The following is a 22,003-nucleotide window of genomic DNA, read 5'->3' as shown; positions in this document are numbered from 1 at the left end:
AAAAGAAACTTATCTTAAAAATGAATAACTGGATAAATCGATTTTCTCAAGAGTTGTGATGCAAGAATCAGTTATGAAATGTGTTTTGACACGTAACTCATGTCCACTTGCACTTCAAGCCTTATTTTCAATGTTTGCCTATATTGACAGACAAATATAATCTTCAAGATTTAACTATGCAGCAATTATGAGAATGAGCAATGATCAACTTTATTATCGTAATTGTTCTGTCATCTAGTTAACAAAAAATCCAATCCGACCAGCTTTTGAAACCCAAATCTGCTCAGTGTCTGTATGAACTCCAGACATGTGCTTTTCCAAATGTCAGCCTTTCGTACCCAAATGTAGTCCAAATATACTTGCTGAAACTGTTTAAATATGCTTGGGTCCTTTGTTTCATCCATGAAAACGTGCAAATGGAATGGGAACATCTTGAGTGCTCATCAAAAATGTTGTGGAGAAGAGGGATGGCTAGCTCAGAGCAGTCTCAGTAGTGATCACGGATGTCTCAAAGTGTTCTCCCTTGAGAACAATGAGAGAGCCCAAGAATCCTGGAAGCATCTTCATGTCGTCCCAATATCTGCTCCCAGGCGTACTCACAGACATTGTGGTTGGAAATGTGGATTCCTGGGAGGGTTGGGAAAGGGGGGTGGAAAACTGAAAGGAACCCATTGTTCTGCATCAGAGCAGATAAGACGAAGAAGGTAAAGGTTGGCCCACACTAAAAGATTTTTAAAATCCTATCAGATTTTCAAAATGTGAGAGACCACAAACATAACGATTTTTAAAAAAAATCATAGATTCAATCATAGATAGGCCAGTTTTGTTCCTATAGTGTGTGGAGTGCCACGATGTGACCAAGACAGCACACCACACACAAACAGATTCCATTCACAAACAACCATGTTCTCGACTGTGAAAATCTCTCGCGGTCAAACGTGACTTTAGAGTAAACAAACATGCTATAATAGTGTTTGGAGTTTGGACTGCTTTTTACAGAAAATGTGTGGGAGAAAAAGGTTTGGATAAAGTCATGTTATGCTTCCGTCTTTCATCAGCTCCCTTTCTGATTTGGTATCGTATCACTTCTCAAATGTGCTTAGGCCTACTTGTATTTCAGAGAATGAACGTAGCCTACACACAAAACAAAACAAAAAAAACATGCGCACGCCTCTCTTCCAGATGTGAGATCTAAAAATCGCAAATGTTCTTGAAATTATGTGCAGCTGAATAGTTTCAGATCTATGCCTTGTAAAAACACCCTCATTAATGTCATTAACATATAAAAGAGCACCAGTCAACGTCCAAATGCTTTAGGCTGCTTGAGAAAGGCGAGCGGCCAGAATTGCTTAGATTTCTAAAAACCTGGGACCTGCGTCGAAACCGCCCTACATTTGATCTTAAAATAATTTTTCATATGTGCATACGTGTGATTTAGAGAACGAACCGGACAAAAACGTGCATACGCTTCTCTTCCAGAAGTGAAAATTATTAATCGCAATTGATTTTGAAATTGTGCGCAGCTGAATGGTTTCCGATCTCCACTTTGTAAACGTCGCCTAATTAATGTCATTATCATATAAAAGAGCACCAGTCAACATCCAAATCCTTTAGGCTACTTGAAAATGGTGAGCGGCAAGAAGTGCTTAGATTTCCAAATACCTGCAGTACTCCGACTTTCTGCCACAAGGAAAAGTGTGTACGTCTGCTCAGACCCTGATGTGACGCTAAGCACTTTTCCACGTCAAAGTTCGTTTTAATAAATGTGAACGTTGGCGTGGATTTTAGCATACCCACACTCTGAGTTCAAATCTGTGCGTACCCACGTTTTATAAAGGAGGACCCAGATCACACAACACCTGGCTACAGTAGGTGAATGGTCAGTGGCCACCAAGACTATTATACATTTCTTTAGGGGTAATCATGGTCAAAATATTTTTTACTACAGTTTTTACTTCTATTAATGTCTTCTATTGATCTCTGACCTTTTTGCTTTTTATGTCATGGAGTAAATATCATCACCATTGATCTGAATTTCAGTATTGATTAAGTTATCAGATAAAGGGAAAAGGAAGTGACCCCATTAGTGATCTCTAATGAGAAACCTTTCTTGTGATCCAGGTTGTCAAGATGTTCCTGCTTTCACTTACAACATGGGTCACTGTCATTAAATATTCATAAAGCGCTATTCAAAGAAAATTTGACGCTGAAATTAAGGCATTATCCTTTCATGCAGAGTATCTAATGAACAACTAGAATGCTGTTAGGGCATACTTGGATAATAACTAAACAACATTTTTGAAAAACAAAGAAAGCCATAAATGAATTGGCAAGACTCCAAAGCAAAAATGAGAACATGTATGGTGAGGATGTTTTTTTGTGTGCTAAGGCAGCTCTTTGAAGTGAATGCTGGTCAACACATCTGGCGTCTATTGAATAAAGCTGTTGTTTGTTGAGTTGTCTGCAGTGTGCATGTGTGTGTGTGTCTCCATATCACTACTGTAAGTATTGGTGAAAACTCGAGGATGTATGTGGTTACTTTACAGTGTATAGTATTGTTGCTTCATCGTATATTTACCGTGTATATATACAAACACTAAGGTCTGAGCATCAAGAATCAACACATCAAAAAGGGTGAACATCAAAGAGATCAGCTTTCTTTTCCCTTCACAGAATATGACTGCAAACATCAAAGGGATATACTGTGGTTCCTAGGTGATGTAAAACAGACTTGCATGTGGTTAACAATTAAAATATTTAGCCATAATTTAAAAAATCATGTTCAAAACACATCCAGACACCCTTGAGACTAAGTGGCAAAGGAAGTTGTTAATGTTAAGCAGAATGAGGCAAGATCATAGGAAAGAATGATTGATTTTCACATTATAGTTTATTACAAGGGTTTATAAAATTACCAAGTACATTTAAGAATCACTGTAACAAAAAAAGAAGGGGAAAACATTCATATTTGAACTAAGTGAAATGTGGATTTGTAAAAAGGAATAAAAATATATGTACAGACAAACTCAACAATCAGAACATGTAGTCAAATGGCACTCAAAATAAACATACCTCGCAAGTGCTTCTGTTTATTAATATTAACTAAATGCAATGATAATAATGATAACCAAAAATTATAATTATTACAATAACATAAAAACCATATTAACATTTAAACAGTGTACAATATAGTATAACTGAAATCCATATCATTCTAAATAGAACAGTATTTACCAACAGACTTTACTTATACTAGAACTCTATTCTGAAATATAACAAAAATAGCACTTAAAATAAGATTTATTACAATAATAATATTAATAGCAAGAATATTAGGATATTAGACAATGCAAATATGCTTTACCCATGGCTTTCTAATTGGTGAAATTCCTTGTGCACTCACATTTGCTTAGAAATAGCAAAACTGTAGCTGAAGGTAGCGATCTACTCTCTGTACGAAAAATGGTACACTGAAAGCAGCAGACATTATTTTAATTAATCCATTCATTAATTCATAAAAAAAAAAAGATCAGTGGCATATTTTATCAAAGAAAAGTCCTTTGCGTGGCATGTAGAGGAAGTGAAAGAAGAACCCGCACTGGGGAATCCTATTGCCTCTCACTCAACTGCTTTTAAAGTCCCTTCAGAGGCATCTCAAGAAAACTCTCCTGATTGGTGCTTTATAGAGTGAATGCCTGATGATTGTCCACTCCGTTCCACCACCATCTACTGTATGTTCAGTATCATTTCTTCATATATTGATGTGGAGCAGCAGAGGTCAGTTGGCACTCTGCTCCATCATATAAATAAAAAGCGACTCCCAAAGCAGCATATACGACAGTTTACGACATACTTTTTTTTTCATAAATGTCTTCAGATATAAAAATTTGCAGCAGGAATGAGTCCCTCATTCCCTCTATAGCTTGTTTTGAGAGCCTGCACAGGTTAATTTTCTCTCATAGTCTCTGTCTAGTTATATCTCTCTTCATCTCTCGCCTCCTTTTCACGCTCTCTTAAAAAGAATATTATGAATTGTCACTTATGTACAGAGCATGTATAACAAGTACTGGGTTAGTCTGAAAGCTCCTTCTGTACTGCTAACACACCTGAGTAAATTACACAGTCATCCCATTCATTCTAGTTTACTGCCTACTCTAACTGCTAATACCTTAGCTGAATAACAACCTGTCCACGCACGCAAACAGGCACGCGCACACATTTGCACGAGAAAAACATGTAGTGTATTTACACACACACACAAACCACACATACTGTATATACATATAAATGAACTCAGCATCCAGACACTTGCACACAAACAAAAAACACTCATCTCAAACTATTTCAAGACTGATTCCTCCAGAGCCGTCCTGCGCTGGTTAAAGCAGAACTGGCCATACCCTGTGAAATCTACATCGGCTTATATGACTGTCCCTTTAACCCCTCCGGATCTGTCTTCTTTTCTGAAACCTTCCTCTTGTGCTCTCCTGATGTAGCAATACGTTCAGTTAAATTTATATATTTATGATATACTTCTTTACAAATGATAGACTATACATTTTTGGCAAATGAGAGTCTTTTACAGAACTTCAGGTGACAGCTCCAAATATGAAGTCTGTTAGTTCTCAGTCTGTCACACGGTGGCATCTAGCATGTTTTTCGGCTTGGCCATGATCTGGTTCTGGTTGGAGTCGAGGCCGAAGAATTTTACACGAAGGCCATCGGTGGGGTGTACCACGGGGACCGAAATCAAGCGTGGGAATGTCCGCGTGGCCAGCTCGAAGCGACTCCCTCCAGCCAGCTCCACTGCCAGGAGTTTGAGGAAAAGAGTGGCCAGCTGCTTGCCGAGGCAGGAGCGAACGCCGCCGCCGAAGGGCAGGTAGTGGAAGCGGCCCTCGCGATCCTCACTACGCTCTGGGCTGAACCGGTCTGGGTCAAAGGCCTCCACGTCCTTGAACACAGCTGAGGTGTCGTGGGTGTCGCGGATGCTGTACATGACACTCCAACCTTTAGGCACCTGTACACCCTGAGAGATGGACAAAAAAATGAGGTTAGAAGAAGTGTTGTTACTGTTAACTAAAACTAAAGCTTCAACTATTCAAAATAAAAATAAATATATACATAGGAAAAACTTTAAAAATGTTGCCTTGGCAACTAACTGAAATAAATTGAAGTTTAAATTGTAGTAAAATTACTAAAACTAAAATTGAAATAAATATACATTAAAGATATATAAGAAAAGAAATATTTATAAAATAATAAAAATGACAGTCACAAAAACTTCAAATAATACTGACTAAATAAAAGCCAATTTAAAATATAAATAAATACCATTGCTGTCAAACCGACTAATCGTGATTAATTGCATCTAACATAAAAGTTTGTGAATATATAATATGTGTGAGTATATATACATATACACACACACACACACATATATATATACACAAACTTTTATGTTAGATGCGATTAATCGATTTGACAGCACTAATACATACTATAATAGTACACAAATAAACTAAAATAATGGTTAGAAAAATAGATGAGCATTGATTAGATTAACATCAATACAAAATGTTACAAACATTGTTCACCCAAAAAAGAGAATTCTGACATCATTTACAAAACCTGTATGACTTTCTTCTCTGATATTTTAAAGAACGCCATGGTCCAAACAACACTGGACTTTCATTGTATGGACACAAACCACTGAGACATTTTTCAAAACATCTGTTTTTGTTTCCCAATTAAGAAATGAAGTCATACATATTAAAAAAGACATAAGTCTAATGATGAGAAAATGTAAGTTCTTAGAGAAAATGTAGCTGCAAATCCACAACAACTCACATCAAGCTCAAAGGTCTGCGTGGCAATGCGATAACCTCCGGACACGGGGGCAAAGAGACGCAGGACCTCTTTGATCACGCAGTCCAGGTACTTGAGGCTAACGATGCTGTCCAAGCGTAGTTCACCCTGGCATAGACAGCCGTCGTGCAGCAGGCCGCAACTCCTCAGCTCCTCACGCAGCTTCTCCAGCACTGGAGGGTGTTTCAACAGTTGCATGATCAGAGACGTGCTGGCGCTGGCTGTTGTGGCAAAAGCAGCGAAGATCAGCTCAATTGTGGACTCCTGAGGGAGAAAGAGCGAAGTTGATGTGACTCAACTAAATGACACTGATATATGGTAGCTAGTCGAAGAAATTTGACACTTCTGGCACATTTACATTGTTATTGATGATTTGTGTTTGATTGCTGTTGTAAAACTTTGCAGAAACAGAAATGTTCAGGGTTATTTAATGATTAAAAAAGCTGTAACACTTTAGATTAGAGAACACTATTCATCATTAACTAGTTGTTTAGCATGCATATTACTAGCATATTGACTGTTTATTAAGTGCATATAAATGCCTTATTCTGCATGACCATATTCTAGATCCCTTAACCCTACCCCATACCTAAACATAGCCACTACAACAATTAAGTTATTTACTATCAATAAGCAGAAATTAAGAGTTTATTGAGGGAAAACTCCTAATTAATAGTAAATATGTGTTCCCTAATCTAAAGTGTTCCTGATATATAATATTGTCTCTAGTCATGCAGCTACTTCACCGCAGTCTGACTTTTTCTAAATTCTTAGGACGGCGCTTCTTTATTTCTTTTTTCTTTGAGGTTTGGCAGCCATCTTACACAGGTTTCTTTTTTCTCTCTCTCTCTCCCTCCCTTTTTAACTGCTTGCCAGTGAGTTGGTGTTGACAGGCCTGGGAGCCACTCCTGCCACCACTGTCTGAGGAGACTACACATGTACCTTAGAAAAGAAAAAAGCTAAAACCTCTGAGCTGAGCGGAATAACCAGGCAACAATAGCCTACAGGGAAGCATTTATTTACTATTATCTGTATCATTAAATGTCTGTCATCCCGGTTTGGGTATGACACAAGAGAACTGAGCAGGAGAGAGATGAGAAATAAAGAGAGCAGTCAGTGGGTAAAGTGTGCTGTCAGAGAGTCACTCTTAGCCTCTCAAAATCAAAGTGTTGACTTCCTTTTTTGCTTTGATATGTAATCAAGTAATCACAAGTTGACCTCACAATGAAAACAAAATCATCTGGTGAAAAGAAAATGATCAGTAGAATGACTGTGTGGTGAAATCCATGAACAGTTTTATGGATATGTAATGTATAGCATTAAATAGACATGCCATCTCAAATTGTCTTGAAATGTGTCTTTGTTTGGTGATATAATATCTCTGTTTTACTGTAGTGAGACAGCACATTGTGTCAAAGAAGTCCACTACTATGCAGACTAGGCGCTACTCAATTTTTAACAGGCTCCAGCATCTAGTGAGCTGCCTTGCTTTCTACTGCCTACAGGCAGCGACCTTCTGAGAAAGCATTCTAACAGAAGGGAAACTCTTTAGGGACTGACTACATGCACTACAACCATCTTAACAGTCACTCTCACACGGCACAAATAGCGTTCAGTAGGCAAAGTGCACAAGAGGAGCTCAAATTTGATTTCCCATGGAATTTGACATTAGTGTGTTGCTACACTGATGACATATGAAGAAAAAACAAAAAAATCATGAATAGGTTTCATATCACATAGCTGTATATTTATAATCAACATTTTTCTCACCTCACAGTAACTGATCAATGAAGTTTTATTCACTATGTTTGTTTTAAATATCATGATTTTTAATAATTTTGTTGATTTCTGTTTGGAACAGCCTTCACAAAGGAAATTTTAAAATTATGTTTTGGAACAAAGCTATAGCTGTTTCCATCCAAAGTTGCGAATTTAACTTTAAAATTGAAATATCGCATAAAACATTTGTGAATAAAGCACCGTTTGCATCCCATGTGTTAAAGGGGTGGTTCAGGATTTTCGACATCGGACCTCATTTTCAAGTGAGCCTGGTTGTTATTCATCAGTGGAGACAGTTTTCAAAAAAATTCATCCAGTCCTTACTTTTGGATAGTTCGCCTATGCTAGGCTAGCGCGAGTCAACGGTGCACGTTAGCCTGCCATTAAACAGTTTTACCCACTCCACAGTACACCAAAAGCAAATCAATTATAACGCCAGACTATCGATGTAAATGTCTGTTGAGAGAATAATGTTAGAAATCAAACTACCCTTTCATCACATTGCATTAGTTATCATTTGTTCCCTGTATTTATAAGCAGTCTACAGCAGCGGCGGAGTTATATTAGGAAACCGAGAGAGCCGGTCCACATAACAATCACGCAAGTGTATTACCTGCCGCAGATAATTGAGATACAAGAGTACTTTGATTTCTAACATTATTCTCTCAACAGACATTTACATCGATAGTCTGGCGTTATAATTTATTTGCTTTTGGTGTACTGTGGAGTGGGTAAAACTGTTTTTAATGGCAGGCTAACGTGCACCGTTGACTCACGCTAGCCTAGCATAGGCGAACTATCCAAAAGTAAGGACTGGATGAATTTTTTTTTTAAACTGTCTCCACTGATGAATAACAACCAGGCTCACTTGAAAATGAGGTCCGATGTCGAAAATCCTGAACCACCCCTTTAAAGCGTCACTTCTGGTGTCATGATTCCTGTCTTGTGTTCCCCTTGTCTTATGTGGACTTATGTTATTTCCTGTTCTGTGCCATGTTTTGTAGTCCTTTGTAGTTTTTCTTGTTGATTGTTCCCAGGTGTGTCTTGTTTGCCAATCTCCCCTTGAGTGTATATATACCCAAGTGTTTCTCATGTTCTTTGTCTGGTGTTGTCCTTTAATGGATGTTATGTGTGTGTGCGCGCGCGCGCGCTTGTTGTCAGTTTTGTTTGCCTTCCTTGCCTGTTCATCTGAGTGAATTAAACCAAATCATTCATGCGAGTTATTTGTTGTGCATTGAGAGATTTATTTGGTAAATGTGTTTCCATCGTAGTTTATGCGCATGTCTTCTTATCAGATAAAAATTTTATCTGCCTCAATTGAGCCCATAAGTTTTTTCTGCGCATTTTTAGTATTTCAGTGCATTTTGCCGTTTCCATCTAATGTTTTTTTATGCAATATCCCAAAATGCACATAAAAATATGAAGCATAGCTAATGGTGCTACTCTTACCTTCAGCTCCTGCATCGTAAGCTCTGTGTTGTTCTCCTTGGCGCTTTCTAGAAGCACATCAAGAGCATCGGTGTAATCTTTCCCCTGTGTGTGGAGTGGTTTCTCTCTGATGGCTTTTTCTATGCTTTTCTGGAGTGAGTCTCTTGCGCGAATACCCTGCAAACACACAAAACAAGTTCATTAATTGAAGTTTATTAGTATTGATCTATCTCGGTGTACCTAATACACAGAGACAATCTAATTCATTCCTCTATTTTCAAGTGATTTAGACAATACAAATTGACATTTTACCTTCCTATAACCGCTGAACGGCAGGTCGATGGGAAGGCTAAAAACGTTCTCCACAAAATCCTGGAAAGTCTGGAAAAGACTGCGCATCTCCTCTTCAGATACGCGGAAACCCAGGAGCACACGCACCGCCATGTGGAAGGAGAGCCGCTGGGACTCACGGTACACGTTGATGGGCTCAGGATTGGAGCTCCACACCCGCAGGTTTTCCTGAATGACCAGCTGGATCTTGGGCAAGTAGCTCTCCAGAGCCTCATGACTGAAGACTTTAGCAAAGATCTGAGAAACACAAGTGAAAGTGCGGTCAGTCTGCTGTTTTGCAAAAATGTGATAGAGAACAAATATGACATGATAAATTGTTTTGCGATGAGTTGTTGGTTTTATAAAATGATTTAGCTCAAAACTAGATCTGATCTTCATAAGAAGGATGTATTTGACCAAATACACATCTAGAGAGCAGTGGAAGGGATCGGCTTCCAAAAACATGCAGGTTTATGAACGTACTGTTCCAAAAGCGCTAAACATTTGCTTTGGGAACCTGCATTTGCTGAACTACACTTCCCACAATGCAGCTGGCCCGTGAATCACATCAACCGTCACAGAACAGCACATCTGTGCTCTACAGGCAAGAAATGTCATGAAAATATTATCCTGAAGCCACAGTCGGGACTTAAAGGCCAAGCTTATTTGTCTAATAATATGAAGCATGAAACATTCTCATTAATTCTGAAGTCCTCACTATTTTTGACCTTCTCATACTCTTAACTGCCACTCACCTATACCTCCACCTCTCTCTCAGAATATCTGTGAGAGTTTCCCTCTGCATCAGCAGTGAGGGTGAAAGGCGAAGGTAAGATTTTCCTGGCTGCAGCAGCGCATTTCTAATGTGCTTCAGTTGTGCTGGTTTGTTTAGTGAAATAACATCCATGTTCCACGACTAACAATAGCACTTTTTATTTGCCATCTCGTTCCAAATACCTCGTCTCCGCCCCGCTTTTTTTCCAGTAGTAAAGGGAAGAGGGCGGAGACTCGTGTGTCCTCCTCCTGTCTCTCCTCACGTCTGACTTTCTTTTGCCAAGGCCCATTTCTTCATGTCTCCTTTCCGTGCTGTTCTTCTCTATCTCTAACAATTAGCGGGCTGTTAGTATATCATTTAGTTATTAAAATCCTATTTCATATCTATTTATACTTAATCCTTCTCCCTGTATATAAAACCTCCAGTGATCTGTCCATGTTACTACATTACTAACATCTAATCTTTTTCTGGTACGTCACAGCGGTTCACATGTGTGGAGGAAAAAAAACGAGTGGCTACAAGCATGTTTGCATCACACATCTCTTTTAGCTACTGACCATACACTAATATAGAAATATTACACCATATTTATACTGCTTATTGGTTTGGGAATTTTGAAGGTTACTATTTTCCAATTGCGATTCTTTGCGTAGTAGACAGACGTCAGTCAAGCTCCACTAATGCCAGTCCCTATTATACAGGATTTAGAACACTACTGGAAAAAAAACAGCCGCCTGTCTTCATTACAAAACGTGACTTCTTGTACTGCACTTTCCACACACACACACACATACACACACGGCCTTTTAAAACTCCCCCACCCTAATAATTTCCATATGTCTTAAATTATATGAAACTGCTCAAAGCTGCTGGTTTGACCAGAATGTAAAGACCTCTTTATTCTCTCCCCCAAACCATTCACTTTCTTTACACTTCTCTCTACTTTTCCATTCTCTCTCTCTTTTCTCTCTCTCTCTCTCTCTTTTTCTCTCCCCCGCTGACTAAAACAAAATCTCTCATTCACAGGGAGAGCACTTGGTGTAGGCAGGTGAGTGTAGAATTAAGATCCTGTGCCCTCTACTGGCCAACCTAATAAATTCTACCAAATTCCTACCAAAACCACTGTTTGATGGGTCTACTGCTCTCTGGCTACTTTTTGAGGTCTGATTTGGTTGTATCTAATATTAATTAGTGAACTGTTGTGCATCTTGTTAGTGATACAAAGCCAGTTTAACATTAAATTTAACTTGTTATATTCTATGCAATTGTCACTAGCTACATCCAGAGCTCTTGGGGCCATTTAGATCCAATACTTGCACCCAGCATCTCTCTAGTATGTGTAAATGTGTAGCAATAGTCTTCAAAGGGGCAGATCGGGATGTCCCAGAGGGCTTAGGGGCAGAACTTGTTGATGAAAGTACCCATCCAGTCACAAATATGGAATTCTGTACATTTCCAGAGAGGTTGAAAAACAAACGAAAATACACTTATGACATTAGTGTGCAAAGCGAGACATTGGAACATGGTTGAAGGGGGTCCATAAGGCGGTCTTTGTCTGTCTGAAGCAGGCTGACTAATTAGCAGTCATTAGGGAGTTTGCATGAGGCCCGGGACCTGGAGGATTAACCAGACTGATTACACCTTGCTGACCCTTCAATGGAACAGGTGTGTGGGGTGAAACTCAAGCCTCCACGTGACTGAAGAGGACCATGGTCTACAAAAAAAGCTATTTTGTCCCAGAACAATGGGTTGGATTTGAGGAGAAGCTAGTTATGAGCGTAATCCTCCATGTGGTCATTGTGAGCAGACTGTTATGCGTAACAGAGGAGCAAGGCATTGTGGGTATCTATCTCCAAATCTGGACCTATGGATGGCAGACCATTTCCATTTGACCTTCTATCTTGTTTCTTTCACTCCATCTCTCATTCTTACTCTCTGTTTTGTCCTTTCACTAATTCAAAACAGGGAAATGGCAGGGAAATAAATGGAGCACACAAAAACCATCCATTAGGAGATAAGGATGGTTCCCACACACAATAAAACTATATTTGAGTAGTAAACAACTGGATATGGACCTTTCTCCTTTTGCGGTGGATGTCTCCTATAGAGTTGGCCAGACTGTTGGGACCCAGTAGAGTGCTGGTGCTTTGGGGCCAGTCCACAGTGACCAGGCTGTGCTCTCCCATCAGAACTTTACGCACATTCTCTGCCCCCGTCACCCGGATCAGCGGCCGCCCGAGCAGGTGGGTCTTGAATACGTTCCCATACTTCTGCCTCCTTGATGCATGGAAACCTGCACCCTGAAAAAGAGAAGCAGAAAAGAAGAAAATACATGAGTTGCAGATACTCAGAGGCATTTAATAGTGGAGTAGACAAAATGTTTTAATGCAAAATGTTGTTTACAGTTAAAATTGTGTTATATTGGAGTGTCATATTTGCTAAATGGACCGGATACATTTCATTTGATGTTAATTGGTGAACTGTATGTAAAAAATGATGTTAACAATTATATTTTAAATATTATAAATTATACATATATTTTTAATTATATATATATATATATATTATATAAAATGAAATATTTCAGGAGTATAATTTACCTTTTAATTAATTTTCAGAAGACAATACTGTTCAGTACTGTACAATATTGTAAATATTATATTTTTAGTACGTTAAAAAAGTATGAAAAGTATGGTGTCACCCTCATACCCGAAACATTGTCGCTGCGCTACCACAGCCGTCAGTTTTCTACCATAAACTGAAAAGCATTTTTACCTTTGTAGTTCCAATTGAATGATTAACCTTTAGCCTAGCAATAACCATTTAAATTGAACACAACACTGTAGGCTAAGAGATTTCTGTCTGAATATTACAGAGGTAATGAGGTGTTAGGGCTAATAAGTACTTGGAATGAAGGGTGTTAGCCTTGTGGGATTAGCCGTCTTGTTTGTTTTTGTATTGTAAGGGCATATGGGTCCCATTCACAGCATTCTTTATGCAGTTAGGTTAGCTTTAGCTAAGAAGGAGCTCAAGCTTAGCCTTTAGGATCAGAGCCTTTGCTACGAGAAATGATCTAATGAGTATATGAGCGCAGCCATTAGCTCTGAGAAGTTGGCGTGTCTGAATGTGCTAATCAGCGAGGAATCCAGTACATATACTGCAAACTTTCACCTTTCACCCCTTAACCTCTAAAATTTAAGAACAAGCAGAGTGATTACCCCAAAAACCTGAATGTGACGTTTAAAGTGTTACAGCAACACACTTCAGGCTTTCTCAGGGCAGGACACATAAACCTGAATAGTGTCTCATGCCCATGCTTTAAGTGTAGCCATAACATCTGCCTGAATGAAATTTTGCAACGTTGATGCTGTATGTACATAATTTAATGCATTATTTTACACAGTACTAAATTAATTCGAGCACATTCAAGTTCAGTTCAGTAGTTACAAACATGATAAAAACTCTAAGCTTTTGGAGTGAGTTGCTCCGTATAACACACACAGTAATTGTCTCTAGCCCTCGAGACTTCTGGTGAGCACATAAAGACGGCCTGTAACCTCTCAGCCTCACACACACATACTGACCCCATGGCAGGAAGTGGCAGTAGAGCTGTTTGCTCCCCTTGCCACCCTCCCCCCTCCCCTTTCCAAATTTTGTGACCAGTTTCATCAAGCACACTCCAACACTCACACTCTTATTTTCAGGGATAAATTTAGCAGCATGCAAGGCTTTTTTCCTGTTTGGCTGAGAGAAACTACTCTGAATACACTTTACCTCAGCATGCTATGTGCATGCCTCTGTGTGTTAATGCCTGTTCAGTCCAAATGTGAAACGAATAGCCAACCAGGGTATTTCAACCAAAAAACACTAAAACAAACGCCATGGGGTTAAACAACAAGTAAATTCATTCCAGTAGCTATCACAGATGGGGAAAAAAAGAATAGAGCACATGCAAGAATCCAGTTAGCCTCTGCTGGTAGATGCCGTAACTACACCATTCTGCAAACAAGAGGCATCTTTCTGCTTTCGACATTAATGGCCATTCAAAAGTAGCTGTGTATACTCTGATGTTTTTATTTATTTATTACCATTGACAGATTTCCATATGGAGGGCTTTTATGACATTTACGGCTAAAATGATAATATTACTTATGTTCCGAACTGAGAACCCATGAGCAATGCATATTTCCGGGAGCTTTAATACCCTCTTCAGAATATATGTATGGACAGAGAAGCTCATGTCACACTGACTTTCCCACCATCTCCTGGTCTTAAATATAAGGGACAGGCCCTGCGCATATTGCTGCTTTAACTCTGAGGACAAGCACTTCCCAACATCCTTCCTGTGTGCCGTCAGTCCAGTAACCAATCTCTTTTGAGATGGGCAAATAAGCGTTCCACCCCTTTTTGTGTAATTGTGGTCTGAGGCTGGGTTTCTCACCTCTATATATAAACAAATAAACAGATTAGTTCATGAATGATGTCTTGGTCTTGAACTTTTTTATAACATATTGCCAGCAAATAATAAAGAATGTAAATGTACGTGCATCATCTAAAATGCATTGCATACTTTTTTTTTCCAAACATCTAATAACGTAAAAACATCTGTCATAAGTCATTCTAACATCTGACAGCGGATGCTTTAGTTTTCCATCTTGACTTATCTTGCTTGATCTCACTCATGCTCTTATACTCTCTTCTCGCCTTTGAGCTTGCACTTCCATATTGTCAGAGACCTTAAATGACAAACTTAGCTCATGACTGGCTGAGATCTCTGAAGACTTAGCAAATGTCTTATGAGCCGCTTGTGCCCCTAAAACCCTACAACAAATGATCAGCTTAGTTAAATAGTGAGACTATAAAATCAAACTAACAAGATATATGCACATTAAGGTTAGACAAGGTCAGAAAAAAGGGGATTAAGTCTCATTTTTTCAACTGCGAAAGTTTAACCCGACCTGGCTGAACATGTGGGAGAATATATGGCTGTAAATCCTGCAGTACTGGACAACTTAAACCATATTTCACACTTTCACACTTCTCTTTCTCAGTGTTCACAATATTTTTCCAGCAAATGACTGTTTTTGGGTTTTATAGTTTTGGCGGGATTATATTATATCCAAAGCCTTTTTTGGTTCCTCATCAGGAAGAGGTGAAAGCGACCAATCGGAACTTCAGAAAAGTCAATAAGAAATGTTTTTAGATTGTTTTTCTAAAACAGCATGACCGGAGTTTCCCCCAGAGAAACCCTGACCATGGCCAAACAGACACACGGCATCCCGGGACCTCGCCAGGTGTTAGACAGGGGGCACAGGCACTGCGTGCACAGTGTGTGGGGTGAGAGAAATAGTCACTGGCCAGCTCACAGCCAGGCAATACTTAAAGACACTGAGGATTTCACATATCAGTTGAGTGTGAGGGCAAGAGGTAATGCTGACATGAACAACCACATGCACACACACACACATCCAAAAGCAATGCAGGGGAAGAGGGGGGAAAATAAATGTAGTATCTTTCACCACATGGTGAGAACTGAGTTTGTGTGATGATGGATGATTGTGTGTGCGTATGTGTGTGCTCACCTCAGCAGTGGGACCTGTCAGTACGAGAGAAAGAAAGGAGCCGTTTTTAACCTGACAGACCCAGGACAAGGCCGTCTTTCACACATGCCCCAACATGAGGGCACTGGCTAACTCTCTCCCTCTGTTGATTTCTGTGTATAAACACATTTATGCACAAGTTAACTTGTAATTTGTATTATATTATGTTTGTTTATGGTCTTTGTTCTGTCATATTTCCCCTTCAGACGATTTCTATTTTGACTTCATGTGTAACCTGCGTGAACTTGGTGTGTTTGATCATTCTGGGAACAAGAACGTCCATTTTAAACACCACATGCTGTCATCCTTACCAGGCCAGGGCCTTTTTTCCACCTCTCCCGGAGTAGTGAAACCGTGCAATGTATGGTCACACACTACATCACCAAAAACACATATACATTTCTCACATCTACATGTGTGTATTTACACATGTAGGGGCCAACGGTTCCCTCTTAAACAAGTGTACACAGAAGGGCAGCCAGAAAGGATCCAGTCCTGACCTGTGTAGTACAAGTGGAAAGTACAAAAGACAGATAGAAGATGGGAAAATGCCATGGTTTTCTGGCTTGGAAGTGAATGACAGTGAGGTGAGCAAAAGAAAATGTGATAAGAATGGTTTAATGTTCACAGTCTACTTCATAGAAAAGTGAGTCGCCGGGCTGGAAATAGCAGAACAGGTCGTGAGGCAAAATGTGGAGACAAACGCGCTGGGCTTGGCCGTGCAGATGTCATTTGGCTAGAAGGTGAGAAATGTCCTCCCTCATTTCACAAGGCCACAGAAGCTCAGACGTGCAAAGAACGAAAATAAAACAAAAAACCCAAAAGGGTCACTGACGCACAAAATCTCCACACACCCTGGAAAAGCAATGAGGTAATAATCTGCAGCTTACTTGCACTGTCAAACACACGAATGCGGCCGGTGCGTCCGTCCACCTCTGCACGCATGCACGGTTACAGTTACAGTTACTTTGTTGTATGAGCTAATTTTCTTAAAAACCACGTAAAATCGGCAGTCACTCAAATGAAAGCCTGTTTGTTTTGAGCGAAGGCAGATTGGGTTCAAGAACTCCGTTAGAGGTTGAGGTTAGATGATCTTCAGCGATAAGACCGAAAAGCTTTCCACAGTCACTTGGACCGCGAAACACATGTCAAACGTCACTTGGGGCTCTTGGGAGGAGAACATCTGTGTCAGAAGCTCGTGCAGCTGCATAGTTTTTGTCACTTTTCTCCTTGATGTATTTAAAGCCTTAAAATACGAATGAATTAGACAACAAACAGACAAAACGAATAACAGATTCTTGTATTTCGAAGTAGTTAAACAAATCAGAAGTGTTTACATGTGTGTTCAGTTATGTGATCTTCGACCTCACACAAAACATGCCTGTTCTATGCCTCTGGCGGTCAAAGGGTTAACTCACCACGTTCAATAGTTTATTTTATTTTGAAAAGAAATTTATCAGATATTTTACAAGGGGGCGCAATAAAGAGGACCGCTTTTTTTCCACTGGCCCATTCCACACAGAGTGCGCAGGACTAAAAATACAAATTTCTGTGTAAATTGGACACCAGTCGAGCCTCCCACTCCATAAATGTAGCCTTTGTGTGCCAGTGGAAATGTTATACAAATGACCCCTTTATTAAAATCACAAAAAACCCTTTTAATTATATTTATTCAGATCAGCTACGGTTGACCTAAACACAGGGGTGCTACGCGAGGGACTTGGGGGTGCAATTTCATATGCAGTTTGAATCACCCCGATGTGTTTCTTCAGCGTACGACCGCCATAAAGAAAGACGAGAAGAAAAGAAAGATAGATGGAGCAGGGGGATTTGAAAAGTGTACGGCAAGTTTAGCTTGGCACATCGTTTTGCTCCATGCTCTTTATTTCTATCACTCATTATTTTGACCCTTGTCCTTAGACCCTTCTGTATATGTGTGTGTGTGTGTGTGTGTGTGTGTGTGTGTGGCTTAGTCTGGGGGCTGCTGTGTTTATTAGTTCAGAGCGGCAGGTAACTGCGCGGGGGGAGTTCTCCGTACGTTGACCCACAGTCTCAGCGTATATATAGATAATATGTCCATTTACTGAAATAGCCCGTTGGAATCTCTCAGGATGTGTGCATTGGCCCGTCTCCATTGGGGTATAGACAGCATTTCTGCAAAGAGAGGGCGGGAAGAGCGAGCAGAAGCAGTAGGACTTGAGGTACCATCAGTCACCCACCAAAGAGGGTGGTGTACCCACCAAAGAGGGTGTGCTTGGGGACACATGACTATGCATAAACGAGAGGAGATATGGGAATTTTCTGCAATGCAGTTGGAATCAGCAATCGGGACCAGAGAGAAATGATCTAGCTTAATGCCGAACGAACGGCAAAGCCCATGAGACAATTAAGCGCAAAGAACCTAAATGTGGCGAGCTGAGAGAATGGGCTCCCCTTTGACCTGGAAACACTTTGTGGAGAGAGATTATGGTTGTTCAGTGCAGTGTGAGCGCTCACCCCGGGGACCCCCTTTTCTTCTCTTTTCTATCCCCTACCTTCCTCCTCCTCCCACTACTGCTGCCAAGCCCCCTCCGCTTTCACCCCCCGTCCCCTGTTCCTACAGACAAGAGGCTGTTTGAGGGGTTGGTGGTGCGTTCCAGAGGTGAAAAAGGGGCCACACCGCACTGGTGCCAGTCATGCCCGTTTCATGCTCGCTAATCCCGACAAGCCCCAGGAGAGAGCCAGAAAGCGAGAGAGAGGGGATGCTGGAAAACTGTTCCTAAATCCCCCAGGTCTGTATAGGCCATGCTCTCTGGAATTCTGATCAGAGCCCCAAGCCGTGTAGTCTTTGTCCCAGGGTGTGGGTGTGTTTTTGACCCCCTGGTGGGCGGCTTTATTGCCACCCAGACTGGAGTGATTTGGGTCAAGGTGGAGACGTGCGGTAGGGGTAAGGGTAAGGGAGGGTTGCCCACTGGGTGAACTGTGCAATATCAAGGAGTTATCGCTACTATTGCGAAGCAGTGCATAATTCATTAAGGAGTTCATGAATTTATAGTTATCATTATTATCTTAATGTTCAATCTGAACTCACTATAACTCACTAAATCAGCCTACAAAAAAAGTAATGGCCCTGGCATAGTCCTAGTTAATTTTATGCTCCATTTCAGCTTAAACTTGGAGAACAGTTGAGAAGGGGACCAAGTAAGAAGGTTCTGACCAAATATTTTTTTGTGGTCACCTGAAAAAATTCACACACAGACAAAATACTAAATCATTTCATAATTCATAACGGCAAACACACTGCAAGAGAACGCAAAAAAGTTAGATTCCTCCAAGTCCATAAATCTATGTCAATCACAGATTTGACCCACTTATGGATTCAGCTGCTGCTTCGCGGAGTCTTGAGGCGTCAGACAGAGATATATGAACCAAAAAAAGGGGCTAACCAACAAAGTAATTGTGGTGTCTTAGATGCATTGATATACATGGATGGTGTAAAAGCAGTGCATGTGTTCAGAAGCACAATAAAGAGAGATACAGTATCAACAATTCAAATTGCACGTTTGCATGTCAGCTCTCAGTCCCCTTGCAGTCCTGCATGCCTTGAGCTGTAGAAATAAGGAATGACAAGTTTGCCACAAATGGACCAGTCCAAATCCTATTGATTTTAAATATATTTTACATTTTAAATATACCTCTGAGATGTCAAGCCTGTATGTTTTTGTAGAGAGCCTGCCAACTGCACGGAAATTCTCTTCTGGATTTCCAGCAAGTTTGGAGAATCTATTCCTGACCAGAGAATTTGATCTGTACACCACTCAGACCAGGACATTCCTCCCTATTGAATCTCAGAAAATCTCAGTTTAAAGCAACCCACTCCAGCTACTGCAAGCCAATGTCCAGGAACATCCCTGTGCGCACCATGGATTGAATATAGAAAGGCATTTATTTATGATTTTTACTTTTATGTATTTTTTTCCTTTACAGCTTGTAAATAAACTACTTTTAAAAACCACACATACACACATATTATGGCCACTGGGCTGATTTTTAGATACCCTGCATGTACAGTATGCGCACTACGCGCTGTCTGGGTATTATGACAGAACGGCACGGTATCATTCACAGCACGCGGGCTCTTCTAGAGTAACCGGCGTGCGTAATTACACAGAAGCTCAATGAAAGCGCGACACTACCTGCCCTCGCAATCAATCTCATCCCGCGCGCCAAGGAGAGTTTATGCGCGCTTTGACAAGCGGGGCTCAGTGGCTGTGTTCTCGCGCGCATCGGAAGCCAAGGACTACAATATTTCTGGAACTGAGCGCGGCTTTCTTGGCAGCCGCAAACAGGTTGTTCCACGTGGATTGAGTACTGGCTGTATGAAACAAAAACTGACGGCTATCTAAACCAGACAGCTTATTAACACCATGGAAATATGGCACGGATTAAATTGCACACGTGGGAATCTCTTTTTAACGCGCAATATTACGCACGAGCACACACGTGCGAAAAGCATTAGTGGACGTTATCCTACTCTTTATGTGTCTTTAACAATCCATTTACCTACATGGAGACTATATGCACTGGTGAACGCACGAACCCGCGGTGCTTGGCGCGCACCTCAGCAGTGTGCGTGCGACAGCAAGGCGATTGGAAACTTGGAAAGACACAAGGAGATGGAGCTCTTACCTGAAAGAACCAGTGGCATGTTTCTCCAATGATGGGGAACCCCATGGAGCCCTTGGGCATGGGCAGCTTGCAGCTCTTGTCCCGTGTTGCGGTCCATCTCAGCTGCCAGAGCTGCTGGGACACGGCCAGAAGAAGTGCCATGGACACTAAACACGCAGCCAGCGTCGCCAGCGCCGAGACCAGGTCAAAACTCTCGAAGAGCATGGCTGTGAACGTCCGGGGGCTGTTTTCAAAGACCTCTTTGGAGTGATGAGCACTACAGTGGTTAAGCCTTCTCAGGAGTAGGCTATATGAGTGACTTGCTGTGTTAGATATGATTTGCTGCTACAATTATTCTGAAAAGCTAAAATAGCTGAGCAGATTCTCTCACCAAAAGGCAACGCAACAAAGTTCTGTAATGAATAAATTGAAGTGTTTAATTAACAGAATGCTGGATATTACAAATCGATCTTAAATGTTTGAATATCATTTTAGATTTTGCAAATCGCTGTCCAATATTCCCGTGAATTTTAAATTAAAAATGTAAATTTGGAGTGAACTTGTCAAACTTGAGTTGGAAATTTTGTTTTAAATCCCAAACTCTTTTAATTACTTTTTGAATAATAATAATAATAATAATAAATTGGTTTTAGTTATTATTTTAAAAATATTTTACAGGAAAACTCGATATAATCTCTTTAAATGCACTCAATTTCAAGTAATGGTCATAAGGAAGACGCAGAAATAAATGAAAGAAATAATCCTCCGAAGTTTGATGCCTATGAGCAGTAAAATCTTCAGATGACTGTAGTGCGTCTCGCTAGCCCTTTTCTGATGCGGTTTCACTCTCTACCTCTCTCTTGCGCTCTAGCTCTCTCTCTCTTCACATACAGTTTCTCAATGTGAGTTCGAGTCGTACAGCGAGCTTCCAATGTGTGTTTATATAGCGGAGGCAGTGAGGCGGCATTCGGCCAGGGTGCAAGCGGCTCCCCCCTTACCCCACCCCACCGAACTGAGGCGGGGTGAAAAGTGAACGGGCCGGGCGCTGGAGCGTGCGGGACCTGGAAGAGAGCCCAAAGAGAGAGAGAGAGAGAGAGAGAGAGAGAGAGAGAGAGAGAGAGAGAGAGAGAGAGAGAGAGAGAGAGAGAGAGACTTGCAATACTTCACATCTCATTCGATTGAGAAATTATCACCTGCCACTCGCGGATTATGCATATGGTTATATATCACATGCGCTTAATGATGCGTCACACCTTGATTACGCAGCATGGATTTAAACCCATTGGTTCTAAAAACCACAACACACAAAAAAAGTCAAAAGTTAAAAAATGTTACCTGATCTTATACCACACCATATGTTGGTTAAATATCATTTTTTTATGATTTCTAACTTGACTGTTCAAATGCGCATCTGTAATGCGCGATGTTAGTCCTTTGATTATTCATACAGTGATTCATACATTGACTCATTCATTCGTTATTTGCTTTATTTCTATCTATCTATAACTTCCAGGTGTCGACGTTTTAAAAAATAATTTCTATAAAAATGATCTGTTTATTATCTGGCGCGAATCTGTTA

The 22,003-nt window shown here is 40.5% G+C and overlaps 1 protein-coding gene across 1 annotated transcript; it reads right to left on the bottom strand.

Annotated features, from left to right (window-relative positions):
• Positions 1-3,671: 3,671 nt before the first annotated feature.
• On the bottom strand, positions 3,672-21,361 carry cyp26b1 (cytochrome P450, family 26, subfamily b, polypeptide 1). The gene is made up of 6 exons (XM_079867144.1): positions 20,446-21,361; positions 12,253-12,477; positions 9,385-9,660; positions 9,094-9,249; positions 5,848-6,129; positions 3,672-5,026 (listed from the first exon to the last, which is right to left on the bottom strand). Exons 1-6 carry the CDS (start codon positions 20,647-20,649, stop codon positions 4,634-4,636), a joined length of 1,536 nt encoding a protein of 511 aa, XP_079723270.1. The 5' UTR covers positions 20,650-21,361; the 3' UTR covers positions 3,672-4,633.
• Between the last annotated feature and the right edge of the window lie 642 nt (positions 21,362-22,003).

Source organism: Squalius cephalus, assembly GCF_949319135.1.
Source record: "Squalius cephalus genome assembly, chromosome: 3".
Lineage (NCBI taxonomy): Eukaryota > Metazoa > Chordata > Actinopteri > Cypriniformes > Leuciscidae > Squalius > Squalius cephalus.
The sequence above is the reverse complement of the archived record's forward strand: the minus strand, read 5'-3'. Positions and strand labels throughout refer to the sequence as shown.